The 21,475-nt window shown below is 45.2% G+C and overlaps 1 protein-coding gene across 17 annotated transcripts in view; it reads right to left on the bottom strand.

The window, feature by feature from the left end:
- Nucleotides 1–21,475, bottom strand: part of LOC127444903 (regulating synaptic membrane exocytosis protein 1-like) — a 125,514-nt gene that overhangs the window by 11,929 nt on the left and 92,110 nt on the right. For 10 of the 17 annotated variants that reach the window (XM_051704538.1, XM_051704537.1, XM_051704540.1 and 7 more), the window contains 7 exons: nt 21,301–21,339; nt 20,587–20,646; nt 17,193–17,308; nt 10,697–10,857; nt 6,640–6,866; nt 4,185–4,335; nt 1,670–1,776 (listed from right to left, as the gene is read on the bottom strand). In XM_051704538.1, coding sequence (XP_051560498.1) covers nt 1,670–1,776; nt 4,185–4,335; nt 6,640–6,866; nt 10,697–10,857; nt 17,193–17,308; nt 20,587–20,646; nt 21,301–21,339 — 861 coding nt within the window. Of the gene's footprint in view, nt 1–1,669; nt 1,777–4,184; nt 4,336–6,639; nt 6,867–9,071; nt 9,225–10,696; nt 10,858–17,192; nt 17,309–20,586; nt 20,647–21,300; nt 21,340–21,475 lie in introns of all 17 variants that reach the window. The other 7 variants (XM_051704539.1, XM_051704549.1, XM_051704546.1 and 4 more) reach the window with 3 other exon arrangements.

Here is a 21,475-nt window from a genome sequence, read left to right on the forward strand (position 1 = left end):
TTGTCTTGACTTCGTAACAACACCAAGACGCTTTGAGTAACAAATTAAGATGATGCTTCCTTCAAAATAACTACTTCAGAACAAAGTCAACCATTTCCTGTAAATTTGGCATTTTATTACATCTCAAGTATTCTATAAACAAAATAATCTCTTATGATTGGATGATTCAATGTGAACCCACTTTGAAAATGTTTCCTAACAAATCTATTCGGTCCACTTAAAAAAAAAAAAAAAACATGTTTAAGAGAGGCCTTTAGCCCCTGCAACAGGGGGGCTTTTTACCCCAAATGCTATCCTTTCACTTATTGGACAGTTATTTAATGACCTTAAACAAAACTGAAAATGATAAATAAGTATTTTGTCTCAAAAGAAATGTGTTTATTTCAGGGATTTTTATTTGCTACATAAATTGACAATGTTTTAAAAAAATAAAAATTAGATCAAACTGCCTCAAAATCAACCTTTAGACACCACACGCAAAGATCTCATGGAACAGGAAAATTTTCCAGTGTATAGTGACAAACAGGTGTTTAGGAAAGTGCTGTGGTATTTCTTGTTGCTATTTAGTGTTTTGGGAGAAAATTATATATTTTTTCTTCCTTTTACCCACAAAGCCTTTAGCCCCGTTGTACCCTAATTTTAGTACGTTTTACTCTGACTAAAATGCAATATAATTTTAGTCAACAAAAATAATATCTTTTAGTTGATGACAATGTGCAAAATAACAAAACTGTGTGTCAGACCAAACTTTAACCAAATATTCAAACATTTAGAAAAAAAAAAAAAAATTCTTTAAATAATAGCAAATAATGAGTATACTAGTATTGGCTACTCTTTAAAAGTTAACCTACTGTATTCTGAATTCCTCATGCTTTAGAGAATTTTTATAATTTTCCATGTTAAACCAGTTTAGGATATTGCAGATATTTTACAAAAACATTTTGTGTTTCACAACGCAAATTACACATATTATGACTAGTGCATAACTTAGTCCAAGTTCACCTGTTCATTGTCTGTGTAAGTTGCAGTATAAATAGAATGCGTTTAAGAAAGGTATTAACCAGTTTTAAAGCAGTTCATTTTGCCGTTGTTCAATGTGTTCAACTCATGTAGCTCAAGCAGGGAAATTCTCAACATACTGGATTATTGGATTAGATGAATCGTTATCTGATATCTTCTATAAACAGATGTTTCTCTAGATGTTTCTTCTTCTGTTTATATATCTTGCACTGTTAATATCTTGCAGTATTATTTTTTCTTGTCATATTTTCATCAACAGTCTGCTTTAAGAAAATCATTTTATCATCGTCATGATGCGTTTTTTTTCATCTTGTTTTAGTTAGCTATGACAAAAAAAAACTCTTAGTCAACAAAAGTATTCGTTAGTAATTTCGTTGATGAGATTAACACTGTGTAAATGTAATTAATTTATTCAATACATCTGGGAGAAAAACAAAAAACAAAAACCCAGTTTCTCATTATAGGACATTAAAAATCAAATATGTTCTGATTGGCTGAGATTGTGCTGTATCATGTGTGAACAGACAGATTGCTTGTCGCTGGAATCTTATCGCATTGCCTCTGGTTAGACACTATCTAAGGATAGGATGCTGCATAGGAGGTCATATGGAAAAACGAAAATTCAAAAACACAAAGAAGTAGAACTTACCAATTGCTGGTGTGGCTAGGGTTTGTCGACCAACTAACTGAGCAGGGCCCAATCCATCCAGGAAGTCACTGAACTGAGTCTCAACTCGAACCGCTGGAAAGATTGGACTGACCAAGACATACCAATGTAAAATACTGCACGAGCTGTTCTTTCTGACTTAAAGTAAAAAAAAACTAGTAACGGAATCTGGGATTTTTGGAAATTGGAACTCTACTGTATCTTGACCTGATTCGGTCACTTGACTTTTCCTTTTGTGACCATCAGTGGGAGGAAACAATGGCGGTGAATGGAAAAACACCCATGAAACGATATCAAGAAAAACATCAAAAATAGCTTTTGGTCCATGGCAATTTACAGGAAAAGTTCTCACAAGTCTGAGGACAGCACAAATATAGCCAAATTGAACTTTCATGGATATTAAAATATATTTTATCTACGATTCATCTCCGTACGCCGGTGAGTCTGATAGGTGACAAATGAGTGCACACACCCACAGGTACATCACCGTACACATCTCTTATTCAGAAGTTACAAATGTTTTGTGTTGTTTTCAGGTCTGATTTGGTCACAATATTACAAAATGTCTATGATAAATGTCTTTATGAACATTCGAGCTGCTTTTAACTCCTGAAGATGGCTTTTGTCGCATCCCACAGTGCAGCACTAGAGGTCTTCATGGGTCCAAAAATTCATGCCCGAACCCAAAGGGACCCGGAAATGTACTACCTGGACCCGAACTGGACCCATCTATTATATGAAAGCTTGGACCCGTACCCATGCAGAACTGAGAAATGCCGGACCCGGACCTGAACTGGACCCGTCTATTATTTGAAAGCTGGGACCCGGACCTGGCCGGGAGACACAGACCCATTCGACACCGATTTCACATCTGATCACTATTAACAAGTTAATTTACAAGTTGTGAAAACAAAACTTGTAACGTTAGTAGCCTTCTCCCCTGTACCTGGCCGTGATGAATATAATCCATCCTCCTTACGAAGACAGTTGGTACAATACATCCAGGTTTTCTGTGATTCCTCTCTTGCTGATTGAAACAGCATAGCTAATCCACTCATTATTTCATCTTCAAAAGTCCACTTGCTGTCACGGTGACGGATGACAAATGCGACATTAGAATCAGCTTTGCAGTTTTTTTGTATCTCACATAAGATAACTTCGACTGTTTGCCCTTTTGAACTATAATAACAATTGCTCGTTCATTGCCACGGCTGCTAACTTTAGCATTGCTAATTTGCTATCGTGTGCCTTAACTCTGCTCTGCCTCTGACGTCACTCAGCTCATTGTGGCTCCGCTCCGTTTTTCACCTTATTTACCGGCCCGCACTTTCTCATCCTAATTTTACAACTTTGCAAGTTACAACACACACACAGCACCATCATCATCAGTGCTGTCTGATCACAGCCGGGTCTTCTCGGATCAACTCGGGTATTACACATAATGTTAAACAGACCCGGGACCCGCAGCAATAGAATGGGATCCGACCCAGACACGGCTGACCGTATAAAACGTTGATCCAAACCCGGACGGGTCCCGGATCGGGTGTCGGGTCCTCCGGTTAGGGTGGACCCGTGAAGATCTCTATGCAGCACATTGAAGGTATATGGAACTTTGGTCACAAACATACAGTGACATCACTTGAAACAGGTCAAGAGGCTACTTTAAATACAGTATACAAAATCTAAGCATTCTAAGCTAGTTCACCCAAAAATGAAAATTCTCTCATTTATGTATGAATTTCTTTGATGGAATACAAGAGGAGAAATTTTGAAGTATGTTGACACTGCTTTTTATTCCATACAATGAAAGTCAAGGGGAATTGAGGCTAACATTCTGCTTAACATCTGCTTTTGTGTTCCACAGAAAAAAGAAAGTTACAGTAAACAGGTTTGAAGCAACATATGGGAGGTAAATACTGACAGAATTAATTTTTTTGGAACTTTCCCTTTAATTCAGCCTAAACCATAAGCATCTCATGCACATTGCTTATTCACCAGTCTTGCTTTAGTGACAATAAATAATCCATATACCCAAAGTACAGTATATGGGCTTTTACACTGGCATGTCAATCCCACAAACTGGGCAGTAGTTTATCCATAATGGTAACGTCTGACTGACGTTTGTCAGGGTAACAGGGAGAGGACTTACAGAGGCTGCTATTTCTAGAAAATAATGATCCTGGTTAAAAAATGGGAAATTATGGAATGGAAAAAAAATTATGTTGAATCATTGTAAATACAGGAACAGGAAATTGCTGCTGACCAACTGACCCCTGCTTTAGGACAGACATCTACAAACAGTACAAGAACTGGCATCTGGCATGAAATGATAACAAGAATAAATGTTTCCATGTTGTTTGAGAGAATGCTCAACAGATGTTTGGAGAAGTGTGTGTGCAAGTACTATCTTTTCATGGGGAAACACATTATTAAAAGTGCTGTGTAAATTTAAAAGTATGGAAAATTTGATTATCCCATAAAGTACAAGAAAACTAACCTGCCCTCTGAGTTGTAGCTGTTCATGCTGCCATTGTTGGATTCTCGGCTGGGTTGACGGCTCATATTCCTCTGCAATTCCACTGCAATTCCCGTCTCCTGACTACGCTGGATCGTCCCTTGGCTACCCTTTGACTTCTTATTAGTCGCCTCTGATGATAGACAGATTCCACAAACAATCATGACATCTACCTGTAAGAGACCCCTTTAACAATTTGTTGGCATGTATAAGGTTCATTTCATTCATTTGGAGAAAATAAGCATACAAATCTGCATCTCTCCAGCCTGATTACCTTTAGTATTAAAGAGTTTGATCAGTGTCCATATTAGAAAGCCTTTCTAAGCCGCACAATCTCTTGTCCATGCTACAGTACATACTTTTTGATGTTGAAAGCAGACAGCGAAATATACTGACATTGCTTGTAGCCCACCCCCACCCCTTCATCTCTCTGAAAAACAAGGGCATTTCTCCTAATCCTGAATCTCTTTGTGTCTGCTTACATAAAACAGAGAACAGAATGTAGTTCCCCTCCAGCTCTTAGACTCCTCTAATGTGCTTTTAAGACTTTTTCAAAAGGGAACAAGCTCAGTGGCAGTGACACATGAGATTATTATGAGTCGCACTCTGGAAAGTCTTATTATACTATACATTGCAGAGTCAGTACTGACATCTGAAAGCACTTAAATGGCCACAGGTGCCCCTTTGAAAAGCTTTTCAAATTTGATGAGGACAAACCATAGCCAAAGTATACACTTGAACTCATAGCACTATACTAATCAAGACCAAGTGAAATGGGAAAGTTGGCTGATTCTTTATGGCACTGCATGATGAGTGCCCTCTTGTTTTGTCTCGTGAAAACACTTAAAAGGAATAGTTCACCCCAAAAGGAAAATTCTCTCATTATTTTCTCACCCTTAAGCCATACCAGATGTGTATGACTTTTTTCTTCTGCTGAACACACTAAGATTTTTAGAAGCATATATCAGCTCTGTATGCTCTGTATTCAATGCAAGTTCTAGAAGCACATAAAGGCTGCATAAAAGTAATACATACATAAAAATCCATGTCTTCTGAAGCAATATGATAAGTGAGGGTGACGAACAGATAAAAATGTAGCTCCTTTTTTCCTATCGATCTCTACGTTCACATTCTTCTTTTGTTTTTGGCGATTCATATTCTTCATGCATATCTCCACCTACTGGGCAGGGAGGAGAATTTATGGTAAAAAAGGACTTAAATATTGATCTGTTTCTCACCCACACCTATCATATCGCTTCTGAAGTCATGAATTTAACCACTGAAGTCCTATGGATTACTTTTCTGCTGCCTTAATGTGCATTTTGGAGCTTCAAAATTTTGGTACCCATTCACTTGCTTTGTGTGGACCCACAGAGTTATAATATTCTTCTAAAAATCTTCATTTATGTTCTGCAGAAGAAAGAAAGTCATACACATCTGGGATAGCATGAGGGTGAGTAAATTATTTTTCATTTTTGGGTGAACTATCTCTTTAAGACAACACACATACTCATGAAGAATGAGAAGAACAAATTTCTGTGTAAATCGTACATTAAACCATTTTTTTTTTTAAATGTAAATTGTTACATTCAATCCAATGGAGCCATTTGCACCAGAATACATTTCAATTTATTGTTTAAATTGATACAAAATCTAAAAAGATTTACAACACTTTAAGACAACATAAAATGGCTTTTGCCATGGATTTAAATTACGTAATGTAAAATATTTTCAAGTCAGACAGTGTATTTAGCAAGAAATTATTTTCATGGCTTGATTTTATCCATCAGGATTTTAATTGGATCTTGAAATGTGGACTATAATATTACTGGTTAAGGAATAGTTCATTCAAAAATTTTAATTTTTATCTATCTTTATTTACTTAACCTAATGTTGCTCCAAACCCGTATGAATTTCTTTCTTCCATGGAACACAAAATGTGACATCATGCCGAAGGTTTGTTCACAAGATGTGATGAGAACCAATGAGGTTTGATGCTATCCATGTAGCTACCACATTTGATTTATCGCTTTACCAATGACTTGATTTGATATTTGTGAATACTGACTGAATAAGTTACTTTTACTATGGTTTTATGGTGTTATATTATGTCCTTTTTCGATCTTGACAGACTGGAGTCACTATTCACTGTCACTGGCACATGAACCCAGTGATGACTTTTAAAAAATTCACTTTTTGTATTCCACGGAAGAAAGAAAGTCATTAGGGTTTGGAGCAGCATTAGGGTGAGTAAATAATAACAGAATTTTCATTTATCTGTAAACTATTGATTTATAATAATTTTTGCAGCCTGCTTGACCTTTGTTACATCAGCAGACAAGAAAAGCTGTTTCAAAGTCATTTGTCTTCAAATATAAGTGAGAACCCTCTAACTATGAAATCTTAAGATTATGGTGTTGTAGTTGTTGAGACTAACCAGTCTGACTGATTTGTGAGGTGCTTCGGCTGCGACGGTTTCCCACGATAGCCACGAAACGTGCATTGAGGCTGGAGCGCCGTTTTTTCGCTCCGGCTCCAACTGTTCCCAGGGCAGTGTCAGACTGGCTGCCATCTGTTCGCTCTGCTGTGTTGATGTCACCGCTAACACTTGTGCTCTTTAGCATACTCCGACCAGCTGAGGCTCTAACTTGATGACTGTGAGCACTAGAAAATAGTGAAAAGAGAGAGTTGAGTCAACATGGCTGATGTACAGGGGTAACAGAGACAGAGAAATACACAAAAACTAAGGAAAACTTGACTGTGGAAAAGCATACACAGAATCTTAATGCTTTATTATTTTTCTGTGTATTAACAACAAAATTAAAACAAACTACAACACTGACTCTAATCTTAGATTTTTGATCTAGTCAAATTATATTGACTTGCTTTGCACAAACCAGTATGGGATATAACATATGCACTCTATTGTTGGACAACAGCCTTTGTATCTCTATATGAATGTACACTGAATCATGACTAACACAGTAGGGTGATGTCATTTAAAATGGGCCAACAGCATGTAAAATGGTTATCATTGTTAATGTTATATGTTATTAATCTAGCATTCACAAATCCACCTGTCTCTCTCAGCCACATTAAATTTGAAACAACTGTAATATGTTAAAAGAGCCACACAATGATGAGGCTGCTGTATAAATGTAATGGCCCATTATAGCAACACACAGCCATTATATCTAATCATAGTGGTGTTCACACGGTGGAGGAATACTGATATTTAGCTTTTAGGCTTAAAAAAGTATTTTTTTTTTCTTCTTTTTGTTACATATCGTCAAATGAACTGATAGAAGAGACCTGCCTTAAAGGTGCACTCAGTAACCTTTTGTTTGTGTCATCTTAGACATACAGTGACACCTAGTGGTGTGGAAGCAGCATCATTCAAAATCAATAGTTTTCAGTTACAGGTGCCATTATAGAAATTCACAATTCACGATCAGCCATGATTAATTTAATCCAAGAGTAAAAGTGTCTAATAATAAGATAAACTGAGATAAAACAAGTAGTATTCTGCTGGTCATGTGATTCTGACATGGCAGCCACCATGATGGTGCCCCTCCCCCATGCAGAATAAAACAGCTTTAATAAGGTTACTTATATGACTAGAGTCCTCACCTCATGTGAGCGGTCATTATTTTATACAGATGTTTCAAAATTACAATTCATTTCTTTAGGAGTAAAACTTTTTTAATGGGGAAAAATGTACTGAGTGCACCTTCAAAACACAAGGAGTAGTCTGGAAAATGTGCATTGACCTAGGCATTTTAATGCTACTCTAGATGATTTGCCAAAAAGTGGCCTAATTTACCTGACATCACTCTAGTCAACACTAGATTAAGGCTAGATGTGCATCTGATTAATGGTGTTCAAAATCCAAAAGCAATAGATTAAGTTTATTTGTGGAAACTGTTTGTGCTATGACAAAGCAGAACACTTTGACAGTGCAGCCATGCCCTCTGCTGCCCCCTGGGGTTTCGGAGGAGCTGCCGCGTGTCTGTGCCCTCTAAACGGAGTACTGCAGGACTGTCCAGTTGCACTCTCCGTATCACCTCCAGACCCTAACCCCACTGTTGTGAGCTGTGAGATGTGGTTAGGAAGGGAAGAGATGGGTCTCTCCTCCACAGACTGGAGGGCAGTGACAGAGGATGGAGCAGACAGGATTAAAAGATCCGGTTCTGGCTCAGTACTCAAGCATGGGAGGTAAGAGGAGAGGCATGCAAGGAGGGTTCTAATGCACACAACACAATACACATACACACAAATAGGCGAGTGAATGAAGCAGAATAGAAATGAATGAAATCAAACACATTGCACACTGAACCTAGTTTCAAACTACATGTTGGGCACAGAATCATTTCAGACAACAGGGAAGAATATTCCTATACAATATGGATAAATAAAGCCTCTTTATTTTTTTGTTTTTGGTAAAAGTAAAACTATTATGCATTGAACCCAGCAGATTTTATCAGTGAAAGTTAGTCAGTTGCTTTAAAGTGATCAGAGAGCAGCAATTATAAATGTTTAGTGAAGCTCAAGTGCATCAGGAAAGAGATAGGAATAGTAAAGGAAGAAAGATCTCTTCTTATACTCTAGAATGCTTATGATTACCAAAATGATGTCTGATTAAAGGAGCTGTAAGTGATTTGTTATAGAATAGCATGAAGAAGATGTTCTGTAAACAACAAAAAGAAAGACTGTAGGAAGCACTTGTTTAGCCAATCAGAAGACTTTGAGGTTCTCTCTGCCTGTCAGTCATTTTGAGTGTTTGGGTTAGCTGACATCGGGTTTGTTAACATGTCTTGTGGAAATTTGGGGAGAGGGACACTCTTGGGCAGGAGATCTAGTCCATGTTACCTCACATCTCCAGCCACCGTATGACGCCTGCGTTTAAGCTCCTCAGAGAAGCGCCTCTTTCCCAGACTCCTCCTGTTGTCTGTTCCATTCACCCCCCATGAAATCCTTCTCTCCTTCTTCTCTTCACCTTTACAACTCTCCAATGACTTTGACCTTTGACCCCCAATACAACATGCATGCATGCAACAGAACACAAGCCATGATTGCAAGAAAAGGTAAATCATGCAGAAAATACAAATGTTTAAACAGTTAACGAGCCATGCACACGAGAGACAGCCAAGAGCATGCCATGTCAGATACATAAAATTAGAGCAAATTGCGGAAACATCCATTATAACTGCTTGTGTAGAAAAATAGTAGAACTATTACGAATGTTGAAGAGTGATATTCAGAGATAGTATGTAAACATGAGAAAGTGTATATATAATTCTAAAGTGACAGAACAGAATATGAGCCTAGAAAATCTGTAAGCAGAAAGCTATATTGAGAGAGAACAAACAATGGAACTACTGTATTTTCCAGAGCATAAAATTAAACAGGATACCAAGAATCACTTCTTGTATGATCTGATGTGTATATCCTGACCTAAGGCCCGAAGTCTTTGAAACAAGGGTCAAAACATACTCTACGCAAGCACGTGAAAGCATACATTTTTAGCTATCCACCTTTTTCCTGAACATGGAAGTGTTCCACAATTCGACTTTTTTTAATTTCCGGTCTCCAGTTTTTTCACTCGTATCAGCGTATATTCTTAGCGGGTAATGTAATGTTTAAGGTATTACATTTGTAAAAATTGTCAAAAAACACGCTGATACTTCACAGAGTCGAGATTACCATTTTATATAGACAGTGTCTGACATGAGTCTGCAGATGACATGAAGTGATGATCAGAGGTGAGTTACGTTTATATTATTAATTATTCTGAGTTGTTATGACTGCCAACAATTGCACAAGTTGAGCCTGAAATTCATTTTTACTCCAAGTAACACTTAAATGGATGTTGTTCTCCCCTGGATCACTTGTTTTGGCAGTTTTTACTTGGCATCTTGAGACCAAAAACAGAAAACAGGCAATTAGAATCATCATGGCACCGCCCAGTGGTTGGTCTGGAAAACTGTGGATACAAGCTAAATTTCATGCATTGTTGCATTCTAAAATGTGGAATGTACCAAATCATAACTTAACACAAGTAATTGATGCGTTCTCAGTTTCAGCAAGCTTCATCTGTGATAATTTTTCTCTTTCAGATCAACTACTCTCTTGGCAGAGCAACAGTTTAAAGATAGTCTTGCTGTAAAGTTAGATAAAGTCAAAATGTTTATAGCTAGCTACCTGAATGATAACAGATACGGTTTAATGGCACAGACATTTCATGGTAGCTTTATTGCCCCCTTGAGTACTGAGGTTTGTTAACGCCACAGAAACGGATTTTGTACTGTATGCACCTGCACAACCGGACCACACACTTGCAGTGCGTTAACCATGCATTTATATCTGCATTTACGTACTTGTATAAAGATTGTTTCAGACTTTAGAATGAATTGATAGCTGGTAAGCAGCATCATCGCATACTGCATGTGTGCGTGTGCGTGTGTGTGAGTGTCTGTGTATGTGTACCGTCTAACCTGATTCTGCCGTGTGGTCTCTCAGACTGAATGGACATATAGCTGGTGGCACTCAGCCGCGAGACACTGCTGGCACAGGAAATGGCTGATGCATCGCTCATGTCGCTGTCTGATGACCTCGCAGACATGTTATCACAACTCCTCCTCTGGTCCTTATACATCTAAGCAATGAAAAACAAGATATTTTTAGACCTGTCCTTAAAAATAAGTTCCCTATCTGTCACTCACTCGACATTGTGTCGATGCAGTGACACTAGGGGTCACTCTTGGGAGCCCGAGATACTTCTGGTCTTTGATAAAAGGCCAATGAAAATTGGCGAGTGGTATTTGCATGCCACTTCCCCGGGCATACAGGTATAAAAGGAGCTGTATGCAACCACTCATTCAGATTTTCTCTTCGGAGCCGAACGGTCATGCTCACTGAGCTGAATTTCTACTGTTCATTCACCTCTGCTGGATCTGATGGCGCATTTCAGTGGCTTCTCCCTCCTCTGAACTGGTGCACTGCAGAGAACGCCCCTGGGCGCTTCGGCAGAAAAAAAAGAGTATATTTTCTGAAAGCGTTTTCTTCTCTAAAAGAGCAGCACACACAGAACGTCTTTTTAAAGACGCGTCTTTTTAAAGATGCCTTTCCGATTGCGTGTTATTCCTGGTTGCGGTCGTTATCTCTCAACTTCGGATGGTCATGATCGCTGTCTTTCGTGTCTTGGCGCGACCCACATGGAGGCAGCGTTCGTGGATGGTTCATGTTCTCACTGCGAGAACATGACCATGGCAACATTGCGGTCGCGGCTTGCTTTCGTAAGAAAGCAACCCACCCCAGAGGCTCCCCGCCTCAGTCCTTCTACCTACGGGTATGAGGCCAGTGCGGCTAGCACTGGGGGCGATTTGGGGACCCCAATGGGATCGCCTCCGCCAGGTATCCCCCCGCGGACCTCCCATTCCCCAGCACTCTCATCTGCCCCAGTCGGGCTTCCGGATGAGTCCGCCGGCTCATCTCACGGCGAGTCTGGCCTCTTGTTCGGAGCCCGCAAAGATGATGAGCTCTCGAGCGCTGCATCGGAGAGCGGGCTTGTCCAGTTGGACGCAGAAGCCTCAGCTGGGCTCCCCCCCTCGGGGAAGATTGCCCAGTCACAGGCTGATGCAGAAATGATGGACATGCTTTCCCGGGCGGCCGCGAGCGTCAGGTTAGAGTGGAACCCTCCGCTCTCCCCTGAACCCTCGTGGCTCGATGATTGGTTCCTGGGCTCGCGGCGCCGCTCAAAGCATCCACGCCCCGCTCCAGTGCCTTTCTTCCCGGAAGTGCACGAGGAGCTGATGAAATCGTGGGAGGCACCTTTTACTGCCCGGCCCCGATTCCGCAGTTCCCCCGCCCTCACTACCCTCGATGGCGGGGCGGCCAGGGGCTATATGGTGATTCTCCCGGTGGATAAGGCGCTTGCGGTGCACCTATGCCCGCAGAGCGCCACCACCTGGCACAGACACCCTAAGCTCCCGTCCAAGCCCTGTAGATTCACGTCGTTCCTGACGGCTAAAGCCTACAGCGCTGCTGGACAAGCCGCCTCTGCCCTGCACGCCATGGCTCTCCTGCAGGTCCACCAAGCCAAGGCGTTGAAAGAACTGCACGAGGGTAGTTCCGCCCCAGATTTGATGCAGGAACTGCACTCGATGACCGACCTCGCTCTCCGAGCGACAAAGGTCACAGGGCAGTCTCTCGGGCGGACGATGGCCACATTAGTGGTCCAGGAGCGCCACCTTTGGCTCAAACTGGTCGAGATGGGTGAGGCCGACAAGATACAGTTCCTTGCTGCCCCTATTTCCCAGGCTGGCCTATTTGGCGACACCGTCGAGGACTTCGGCCGGCAGTTCTCAGCGGTGCAGCAGCAGACGGAGGCTATCCGGCATATCCTGCCCCGGCGCGGCTACAGTCCCCCTGCGGTGACTGCCCTGATGTGGAGCCCACTGTAGGAAGCAGATGCCACCCATCTCACAGTCGGCCGCTAAGAACCCACGGAGGTCGTCAAAGCACCCCTGAGATGGGCGACCCAGGAATGACGAAACCCACTCACCTGGAGCTGGTAAGATGACCACTCCATCCCCCGGTGGAGGGCCGGGTGGAAAATATTTTTTTGCTTTTTTGTTTGATTTCGCTGCATGCCCAAGTGGCTGTGATACCCAACAGTTCAGCAAAAGAGCAGTTTACTTCCTCCCTGGGTCATATACCCGGTGTGCACGGTCGTCATCACGACATCCACGGATTTTTCCTTGCAGGATTGGCGCTCCAGCGGTGGTCTTCCCGCCCCTAAGCGCCCAGCTGTGGCACACAGCCACCCCCGATGTGGCAGTCTCGAGGACAGGCCTCTTCCTCCCCCATCCCAGGCTTTTCCGGGGGTGGTCACAAGGTGCCAGGTAAGTGCTTCGAGGCCCCACGTGCCGGTACGTCCGACAACGTTGTCCCCTTGGTCCCCCTTGCGCGGAACTTGGATGCGTGGCTTGCGCTTTCCAATCCATTGCGATGGCTGATCCAGACCGTCCGACTCGGCTATGCGATTCAGTTCGCCAGGCGCCCACCCAGGTTCAGCGGCGTCCACTTCACCTTGGTCAAGGACGAAAATGCTGCTACCTTGCGTGCGGAGATCGCTACCCTCCTACGGAAGGGCGCGATAGAACCTGTCCCTCCGGCGGGTGAACCTGCGAGTACTGAACCGGGCCTTACACAGACTCCCGATTTCTGGCGAGCATCTGGCATCAAGATTGGTTCGCGGTGATAGACCTGAAGGATGCGTACTTCCATGTCTCGATCCTTCCTCGACACAGACCCTTCCTGCGGTTTGCATCTGAGGGTCAGGCGTATCAGTACAAGGTCCTCCCTTTCAGCCTGTCCCTGTCTCCTCGTGTCTTCATGAAGGTCGCAGAGGCAGCCCTTGCCCCGTTAAGGGAGGTGGGCATTTGCATTCTCAACTATCTCGACGACTGGCTAATCCTAGCTCACTCTCGGGACATGTTGTGCGCACACAGGGACTTGGTGCTCTCACACCTCAGCCAACTAGGGCTTCGGGTCAACTGGGAAAAGAGCAAGCTCCTCCCAGTTCAGAGCATCTCTTTCCTCGGTTTGGAGCTGGACTCAGTCTCTTTGACAGCGTGCCTCATGAACGAGCGCGCCCAGTCGGTGCTGGCCTGTTTGAAGGCGTTCAAACAGAAAACAGCGGTTCCACTGAAACTTTTTCAGAGGCTCCTGGAGCATATGGCATCCTCAGCGGTAGCCATCCCGCTCAGGTTGATGCATATGAGACCGCTTCAGCACTGGCTTCAGACTCGAGTCCCGAGATGGGCATGACGCCATGGGACACATCGCGTGGTCATCATGCCGGTCTGTCACCGTCTTTTCAGCCCTTGGACCGACCTCTCGTTTCTACGGGCAGGTGTTCCCCTAGAACTGGTCTCCAGGTGCGTCGTGGTCACGACGGATGCCTCCAAAATGGGCTGGGGCGCTGTTTTCAATGGGCATGCATCCGCCGGCCTGTGGACGGGCCCACGACTGCATTGGCACATCAACTGCCTCGAGATGTTGGCAATTCTGCTCGCCCTGCTGAGGTTTTGGCCGTTGATCCAGGGCAAGCACGTGTTAGTTTGGACAGACAACACGGCAACGGTAGCATATGTCAACCGCCAAGGCGGTCTGCACTCTCGTTGTATGTCACAACTCACCTGCCGTCTCCTCCTCTGGAGTCAGCAGCACTTCAAGTCGCTGCAAGCCACCTACATCCCGGGCAACCTCAACACTACAGCAGACGCGCTGTCACGGCAGGTTACCCTCAGGGGAGAGTGGAGACTCCACCCTCAAGTGGTCCAGCTGATTTGGAGTCGATTCGGACGGCCACAGGTGACCTGTTTGCCTCCCAAGAATCCTCCCACTGCCCGTTCTGGTATGCCCTGACCGAGGCCCCCCCTCGGCATAGACACGCTGGCACACAGCTGGCCCTCTGGCCTGCGCAAATATGCGTTTCCCCCAGTGAGCCTACTTGCACAGACCCTGTGCAAAGTCAGGGAGGACGAGGAAAGTCAGGGAGGATGAGGAGCAGGTCGTCCTGGTAGCACCCTACTGGCCCACCCAGACGTGGTTCTCGGACCTCACGCTCCTCGTGACAGCCCTCCCCCGGCGAATTCCCCTAAGGAAGGACCTTCTTTCTCAGGGACGGGGCACCATCTGGCACCCGCGACCAGACCTCTGGAATCTCCATGTCTGGCCCCTGGACGGGACGCGGTGGTAGACATGATCACTCAGGCTAGGGCCCCCTCTACGAGGCGCCTGTATGCCTTTAAGTGGTGTCTGTTCGCTAAGTGGTGTTATTCCCGACAGGAAGACCCCCAGAGATGCGCAGTTGGATCAGTGCTTTCCTTCCTGCAGGAGAGGTTGGAAGAGAGGCTGTCCCCTTCCACCTTGAAGGTGTACGTTGCTGCCATAGCAGCACACCACGACGCAGTCGATGGTTCTTAGGGAAGCACAACCTGATCATCAGGTTCCTAAGAGGTGCCAGGAGGCTGAATCCCTCCGTGCCTCGTTCCTGCATGGGACCTCTCTATAGTTCTTCAGGGTCTACAGAGAGCCCCCGTGAGCCTTTGCAGTCAGCCAAGATTAAGGCACTCTCCTTGAAGTCTGCCCTCCTGACTGCGCTAACTTCCATCAAGAGGGTAGGAGACCTGCAAGCGTTCTCTGTCAGTGAAACATGCCTGGAGTTCGGTCTGGGCTACTCTCACGTGATCCTGAGACCCCGACCAGGCTATGTTCCCAAGGTTCCCAAGACCCCTTTTAGGGACCAGGTGGTGAACCTGCAAGTGCTGCCCCAGGAAGAGGCAGACCCAGCCCTGTCATTGCTGTGTCCGGTGCACGCTTTACACATCTATTTGGATTGCACGCAGAGCTTTAGGATCTCTGAGCAGCTCTTTGTCTGCTTTGGTGCACAGCAGAAAGGAAGCACTGTCTCCAAGCAGAGGATCGCCCACTGGCTCATTGACGCCATAACTATGGCATATCATGCCCAGGACATGCCGCCCCCGGTAGGGCTACAAGCCCATTCTACCAGGGGTGTAGCGGCCTCCTGGGCCCTGGCCAGGGGTGCCTCTCTTACAGACATTTGCAGAGCAGCAGGCTTGGCAACACCCAACACCTTTGCAAGGTTCTACAACCTCTGGATGGAACCGGTTTCGTCCCAGGTAGTGGCACGCAATACAAGCGGATAAGCCCGGGATAGCCGGCCGGGTGTATCGCTTGCACATAGCGCCTTCCACCTCCTTTTGAGCTGAAGATGTGCACCATTAATTCCCAGTAGTGTTCACAAACTTTGTTCCCTGGTTGACTTCCTCCGAGCCCTGTGGCAGTCAAGTTTTCAGAGAGACTCGCTGCCGGCCCAGTGCACGTGCTAACTAAGAGTCCTGTTCTGGGGTAGGTGCTCTGCATGTGGTGGTTCCCTGTAAGGCTAACCCCATGCAATGTATATCTTCTGCTAATTTGTTTCCCTGTTGGCAAACTGCGTCTTCCTTGGGCAGAGCCTCTCTGCCCCAGTTTCCATGTTTGTAGTAACTCCTCCCCCGTTGGGTAGGATCTACCTTGAAGACTCTCCACATGGTCGGAAAGACCATGTGACGTATTCTTCCACTTAAATATCCCCCCCTCTCTTTGGGTGAGGTGTGGTCTCTGCGGTGTCTTCCCCTTGGGAGGGACACCCCCCGACTAGACCTGACGGCCCAGTCGGATAATCCCCCTTCTTTTTTAGGGAGTCGAAAAAAAGAAGGAGAAAAGAGGCCACGACTGGGTTAGCCTGTCTCTATCTTTTGGGTAGTCGACTTGTCCCCAAAGGGCCGTTCGACACTCATAACTATGTTGGGGGAGGTTACGTGTCGACCTGGTGTGCTGGCTATGAGGCACACTGTGGTCTGTCAACCACACACCAACAGTTCATGTAACACAGTTCAGCCAGTTGTGGCATTTCGTATAGGGACCCCTAGTGTCACTACATCGACACAACGTCGAGTGAGTGACAGATAGGGTACGTCATGGATACTTGTGTAACCTCCGTTCCCTGATGGAGGGAACGAGACGTTGTGTCCCTCCTGCCACAACGCTGAACTACCCGCTGAAATGGCTGGACCTTGTCTCGGCTCCTCAGCATAAAACCTGAATGAGTGGTTGCATACCAGCTCCTTTTATACCCGTATGTCCAGGGGAGTGGCATGCAAATACCACTCACCAATTTTCATTGGCCTTTTATCAAAGACCAGAGGTGTCTCGGGCTCCCAAGAGTGACCCCTAGTGTCACTACATCGACACATTGTCTCGTGTCCTCCATCAGGGAACGGAGGTTACACAAGTAACCATGACGATTTCCAATTGAGAGTAACAATGGAATTGTGTACAGTATTAAATTGAAACTTAATCAGCACTTAAAGTGACCTGCCATGCAGATATAGGACACTTGAGTGGCAATTTAAGACTTACATCTCTCTTGTTCTTGAGCTCTGCCTCTGAGTCATGACCGGAGCAGGCAGAAGAGCCCGGCCGATAGTTCTGCACTCTCATCTGCAACTGACGAGCCCGTTCCTCTACTGCTAGTGCTACAAAGAAGCAGAACAAAAAATAGGAAAACGGGGGACAGAGTGATGTCATCTGATTTGAGGTAGCACAAAAAAGACTTATTGATAATTGTGCATTATCTTAAAGGTAAAGTGTGTGATTTCTGTGGCACTAGTGTCACCAAATGGAATTTTTTGGACTATTTTCAAACAGGTTTCCCAAACACTTCCCAATCTTCCATTGGTAATCCAACCAGATAGCCCCGCCCCAAACTTGAGCCAGTATTTGCTATGCTGGGCAGGTTGAGATTCAAATATAGAGATCAATGTTTTGATAGCTCCACAGAGCCAAAATGTTTACACTTCTGGAAGTAATCAATCTACAAATGGCTTATTAATAGTTGTCTTTGTACATTAAGCTAAGACAGGGGTTTTCAAAGTGTTAAACACTAAGCCCCCCCCTCACAAAATTTACAAGACTGCCACCTGTAACGAGGCAGGCGAGAAATGAGAATCTAAATGCAGCTTTAATAAACAAAGATAAACAAAGTAACTCAGAATATATAGAAAACAAAACACAGGGAACCAAGTACAGAGCATAACAAACACAAATGCGAAGACTGATAAACTAACCAGGGGAAGCAAGGGCTTAAATACACAAGGGAAAACAAGGAACACCTAGGGAAACAATCAGGGAACAAGGAACACCTGGGGAAACCAATCGTGAAATAAAACTACAAAGGACTACAAAACTAACACAGGAAACAGGAACGGGGAACTAAACAAGAATTTCAACATAAAAGTCTAAGTACAAAAACAGGGAATATGTGAAAGAGCCCCCCTTTAAGGAGTGGATTCCAGACACTTCACAAAAAAAATTGTCTCTAAGGTGTGGGGGGAAAGGGGAAACAGGCAGTTCAAGGGGGCACAAGGGGAGCAGAGGAACAAGGCAAAGTCAGGGAGGCTTGAGACCAAGGCAGAGCCAGAGGGATGGAGAGCCAGGGCGACACTGCAGGCTTGGAGGACCAAGCTGGAGCCAGATGTTCAGAGGGCTGAGGTGGAGCTGGGGGCTCGGAAGACCGAGGCAGAGCCTGTGGGAGTGAGGACCAAGGTGGAGCCGGAGACCAAGGAGACCTGAGCAGATCAGGCAGATGACCAGGAGACCAAGGAGACCGGAGCAGATCAGGCGGACGGCCAGGAGACCAAGGAGTCCGGAGCAGATCAAGCAGATGGCCAGGAGACCAAGGAGACCGGAGCTGATCAGACGGATGGCCAGGAAACCAAGGAGACCGGAGCAGATCAGGTGGATGGCCAGGAGACCAGGGAGACCGGAGCAGATCAGGTGGACGGCCAGGAGACCAAGGAGACCGGAGCAGATCAGGTGGACGGCCAGGAGACCAGAGAGACTGGAGCAGATCAGGCGGACGGCCAGGAGACCAGGGAGACCAGAGCAGACCAGGCGGACGGCCAGGAGACCAAGGAGACCACCTCAGGATAGGGACTGGGTCAGGAGTCCTGGTAGGCGGCCATAGGGCCGAGACAGGGTCAGGAGGCCTGGGAGGCGGCCACAGGGCCAAGACAGGGTCAGGAGGCCTGGGGGGTGGCCACAGGACAGGGACTGGGTCAGGTGGTGGAACCGCTGGAGGAGGGGTGGGCAGAGCCGCTGTAAGAGGAGTCTCTGGGGGAGTGGGCAGAGCCACTGGAGAAAGAGTCTCTGGAGAAGTGGGCGAAGCCACTGGAGGAAGAGTCTCTGGGGGAGCGAGCGGAGCCGTGGAAGACTCTGTGGGCGGAGCCGTGGAAGACTCTGTGGGCGGAGCCGGGAGAGGTTCGATGAAGGCAGGCAGAGCCGGGAGAGGCTCGTGGGGCGGAGCTGTGGAAGGCAGAGCCGTGGGAGGCTCGAGGGGTGAAGCCATGCAAGCCGGAGCCGTGGGAGGCTCGAGGGGCGAAGCCGTGCAAGGCGGAGCCATGGGAGGCTCGAGGGGTGAAGCCGTGGAAGGCAGAGCCATGGGAGGCTCGAGGCTAAGAGTCCTGGATGACTGGGACATGACCTCCGTGGTCGTGAGCATGGGCAGAGACTTGGGAACGACTTCTGTGGTCGTGAACACTGGCAGAGACTTGGGAACGACCTCCGTGGTCGTGAACACTGGCAGAGACTCAGGAACGACCTCCGTGGTCGAGAGCACTGGCAGCGACCGGGGAGAAGGTGTCCTTTTCCTTCTGCTCCTTTTCCGGACAGTTGGAAGCATAGTCACGGGAGCGGACAAGCATAGGTGCTGGCTCATTGACCGTGGCAGGCGTGGGCGCTGACTCGTTGGCCGTGGAAGGCTTGGAGCAAGGAGCCGTAGAAGAATTGGAGCAAGGAGCCGTGGAAGGCTTGGAGCAAGGAGCCGTGGAAGGCTTGGACCAAGGAGCCGTGGAAGGCTTGGACGAGAGAGCAGAAGATGCAGGTTTTGGCCCGGGGTTCCCGTCATAATCCACTGAGTAAAGGGATCCGCAAAGTTCCAGAGCCTTCTCCACATGATCCAATGATGATCAGCCGGAGGCATCAGTTCCTTCAGTGCACTATTCAGACCAGTCCGGAAGAAAACCACCAGAGAGCGGTCTGAATAGTGCACTAAATTCGCTAGCTCTATAAACTCACAGAAGTGATCCTCAACTGTACGGTCCCCTTGCTTCAGAAGCTGAATTCTGACAGCCGCTAGATCCATTTTTGGTCAGTCTTTCTGTGACGAGGCAGGCGAGAAATGAGGATCTAAACGCAGTTTTAATAAACAAAGATAAACAAAGTAACACCTGGGGAAAGAACCAATCATGAAATAAAACTACAAAGTACTACAAAACTAACACAGGAAACAGGAACCGTTAACTAAACAAGAATTTCAACATAAAAGTCTAAGTACAAAAACAGGGAATACGTGACACCACCACAGACTGATCGCTGGCCCCTGCCTGGCCACCCTTGTGAAAAATTCCCCTGATGTGATTATTTAACTTTTTTCACCTATATTTTTGATAAAATCACATCACATGAGCCAGTCTCCATCTCTATGTTAATCAAACACAAACATATGAAGACCTGTCGACCTGATATCATGTTGAATGTTGTGATTTTGTTCCACATTTTTGGATTTTCTGTGTCCTAGATAAACTTGTGCAGCTATTTTTTCCACTGTGGCGATAGAAGATGTGAGTTGCAACAGATGTTCTTAGTTGACCGTTTATGTAATTTGATTTGCTCACATCTCATCAGCGATCATCAGAATATCATTCTTATTCAATTCGAATTTTACGTGTTATATTGCATTTCTTGTAATCGTTACCTGCCAAATGGCGAGTTGATTCCTCAAACTCCGGTTTGCTTCTTCCTCGATATACCACGTCTAAAGACGCAGAATATTTGGATGAATGAACAAAGGCAGAGCTATATGGCTTTATAATAGATTTGTGAATGCACATGACCGGTTTTGAGCATACACCCTCTGAAAGAGAGCAGGGAGATTTCCTAGAGCAGCGTATAGTAAATATGCTTGCGAGCAGAGAGATTCACGCTCACACAACCGGTACAGATGCGCTCTCGCATGATATGCATGTGTTCATGATATTTAACAGAATTATAACACCACAGAACTACTGTCTATTAAGCTGGACTATGGTCTATTAAACCAATTATTTTCATTTATCTTAACAATAATTTTTAATTGTATTTATTTATTTATCTTTTGATTTTACTTGGTGAATTTATCATAATTCTCTGCGCTTCCCCAACATGCCCTGCGCTCCCTTGGGGTGGCGAGCCTCCCAGTTTGAAAACCGTGGAGCTAAGATGAGATAAAGTATTTTCAACATTGAAAAGCTTTAACAAAATAGATAAATAAGAGCATTTGGACAACAGCAGACATCTTTGTACAGGTATATGGAGAAATGGGGGAAATTAATATTAAAAGTCTTTGTACATGAAATATTTTTGTTCAGTATTTTCAAACAAGCAAATTACTATTTTCAGGGCAAAGCAGAGAATGGAAAGAATGAGATACCTGAGTTCAGTTTCTCTTCAGGTTTACTGTTGATATGGTCTTCATGAGGATGGGGATGAAGGAATGAGAAATGAAGTGAAAAGAGGCAGGAGTAATGAGGAAAGATTGACAAGAGTGAACTTACTGAGCAAATGAGAAAGGCTACAAATAGAGGAGTCATGAGATTACCTGGCAT

This window comes from Myxocyprinus asiaticus, chromosome 8 (assembly GCF_019703515.2).
Source record: "Myxocyprinus asiaticus isolate MX2 ecotype Aquarium Trade chromosome 8, UBuf_Myxa_2, whole genome shotgun sequence".
NCBI lineage: Eukaryota > Metazoa > Chordata > Actinopteri > Cypriniformes > Catostomidae > Myxocyprinus > Myxocyprinus asiaticus.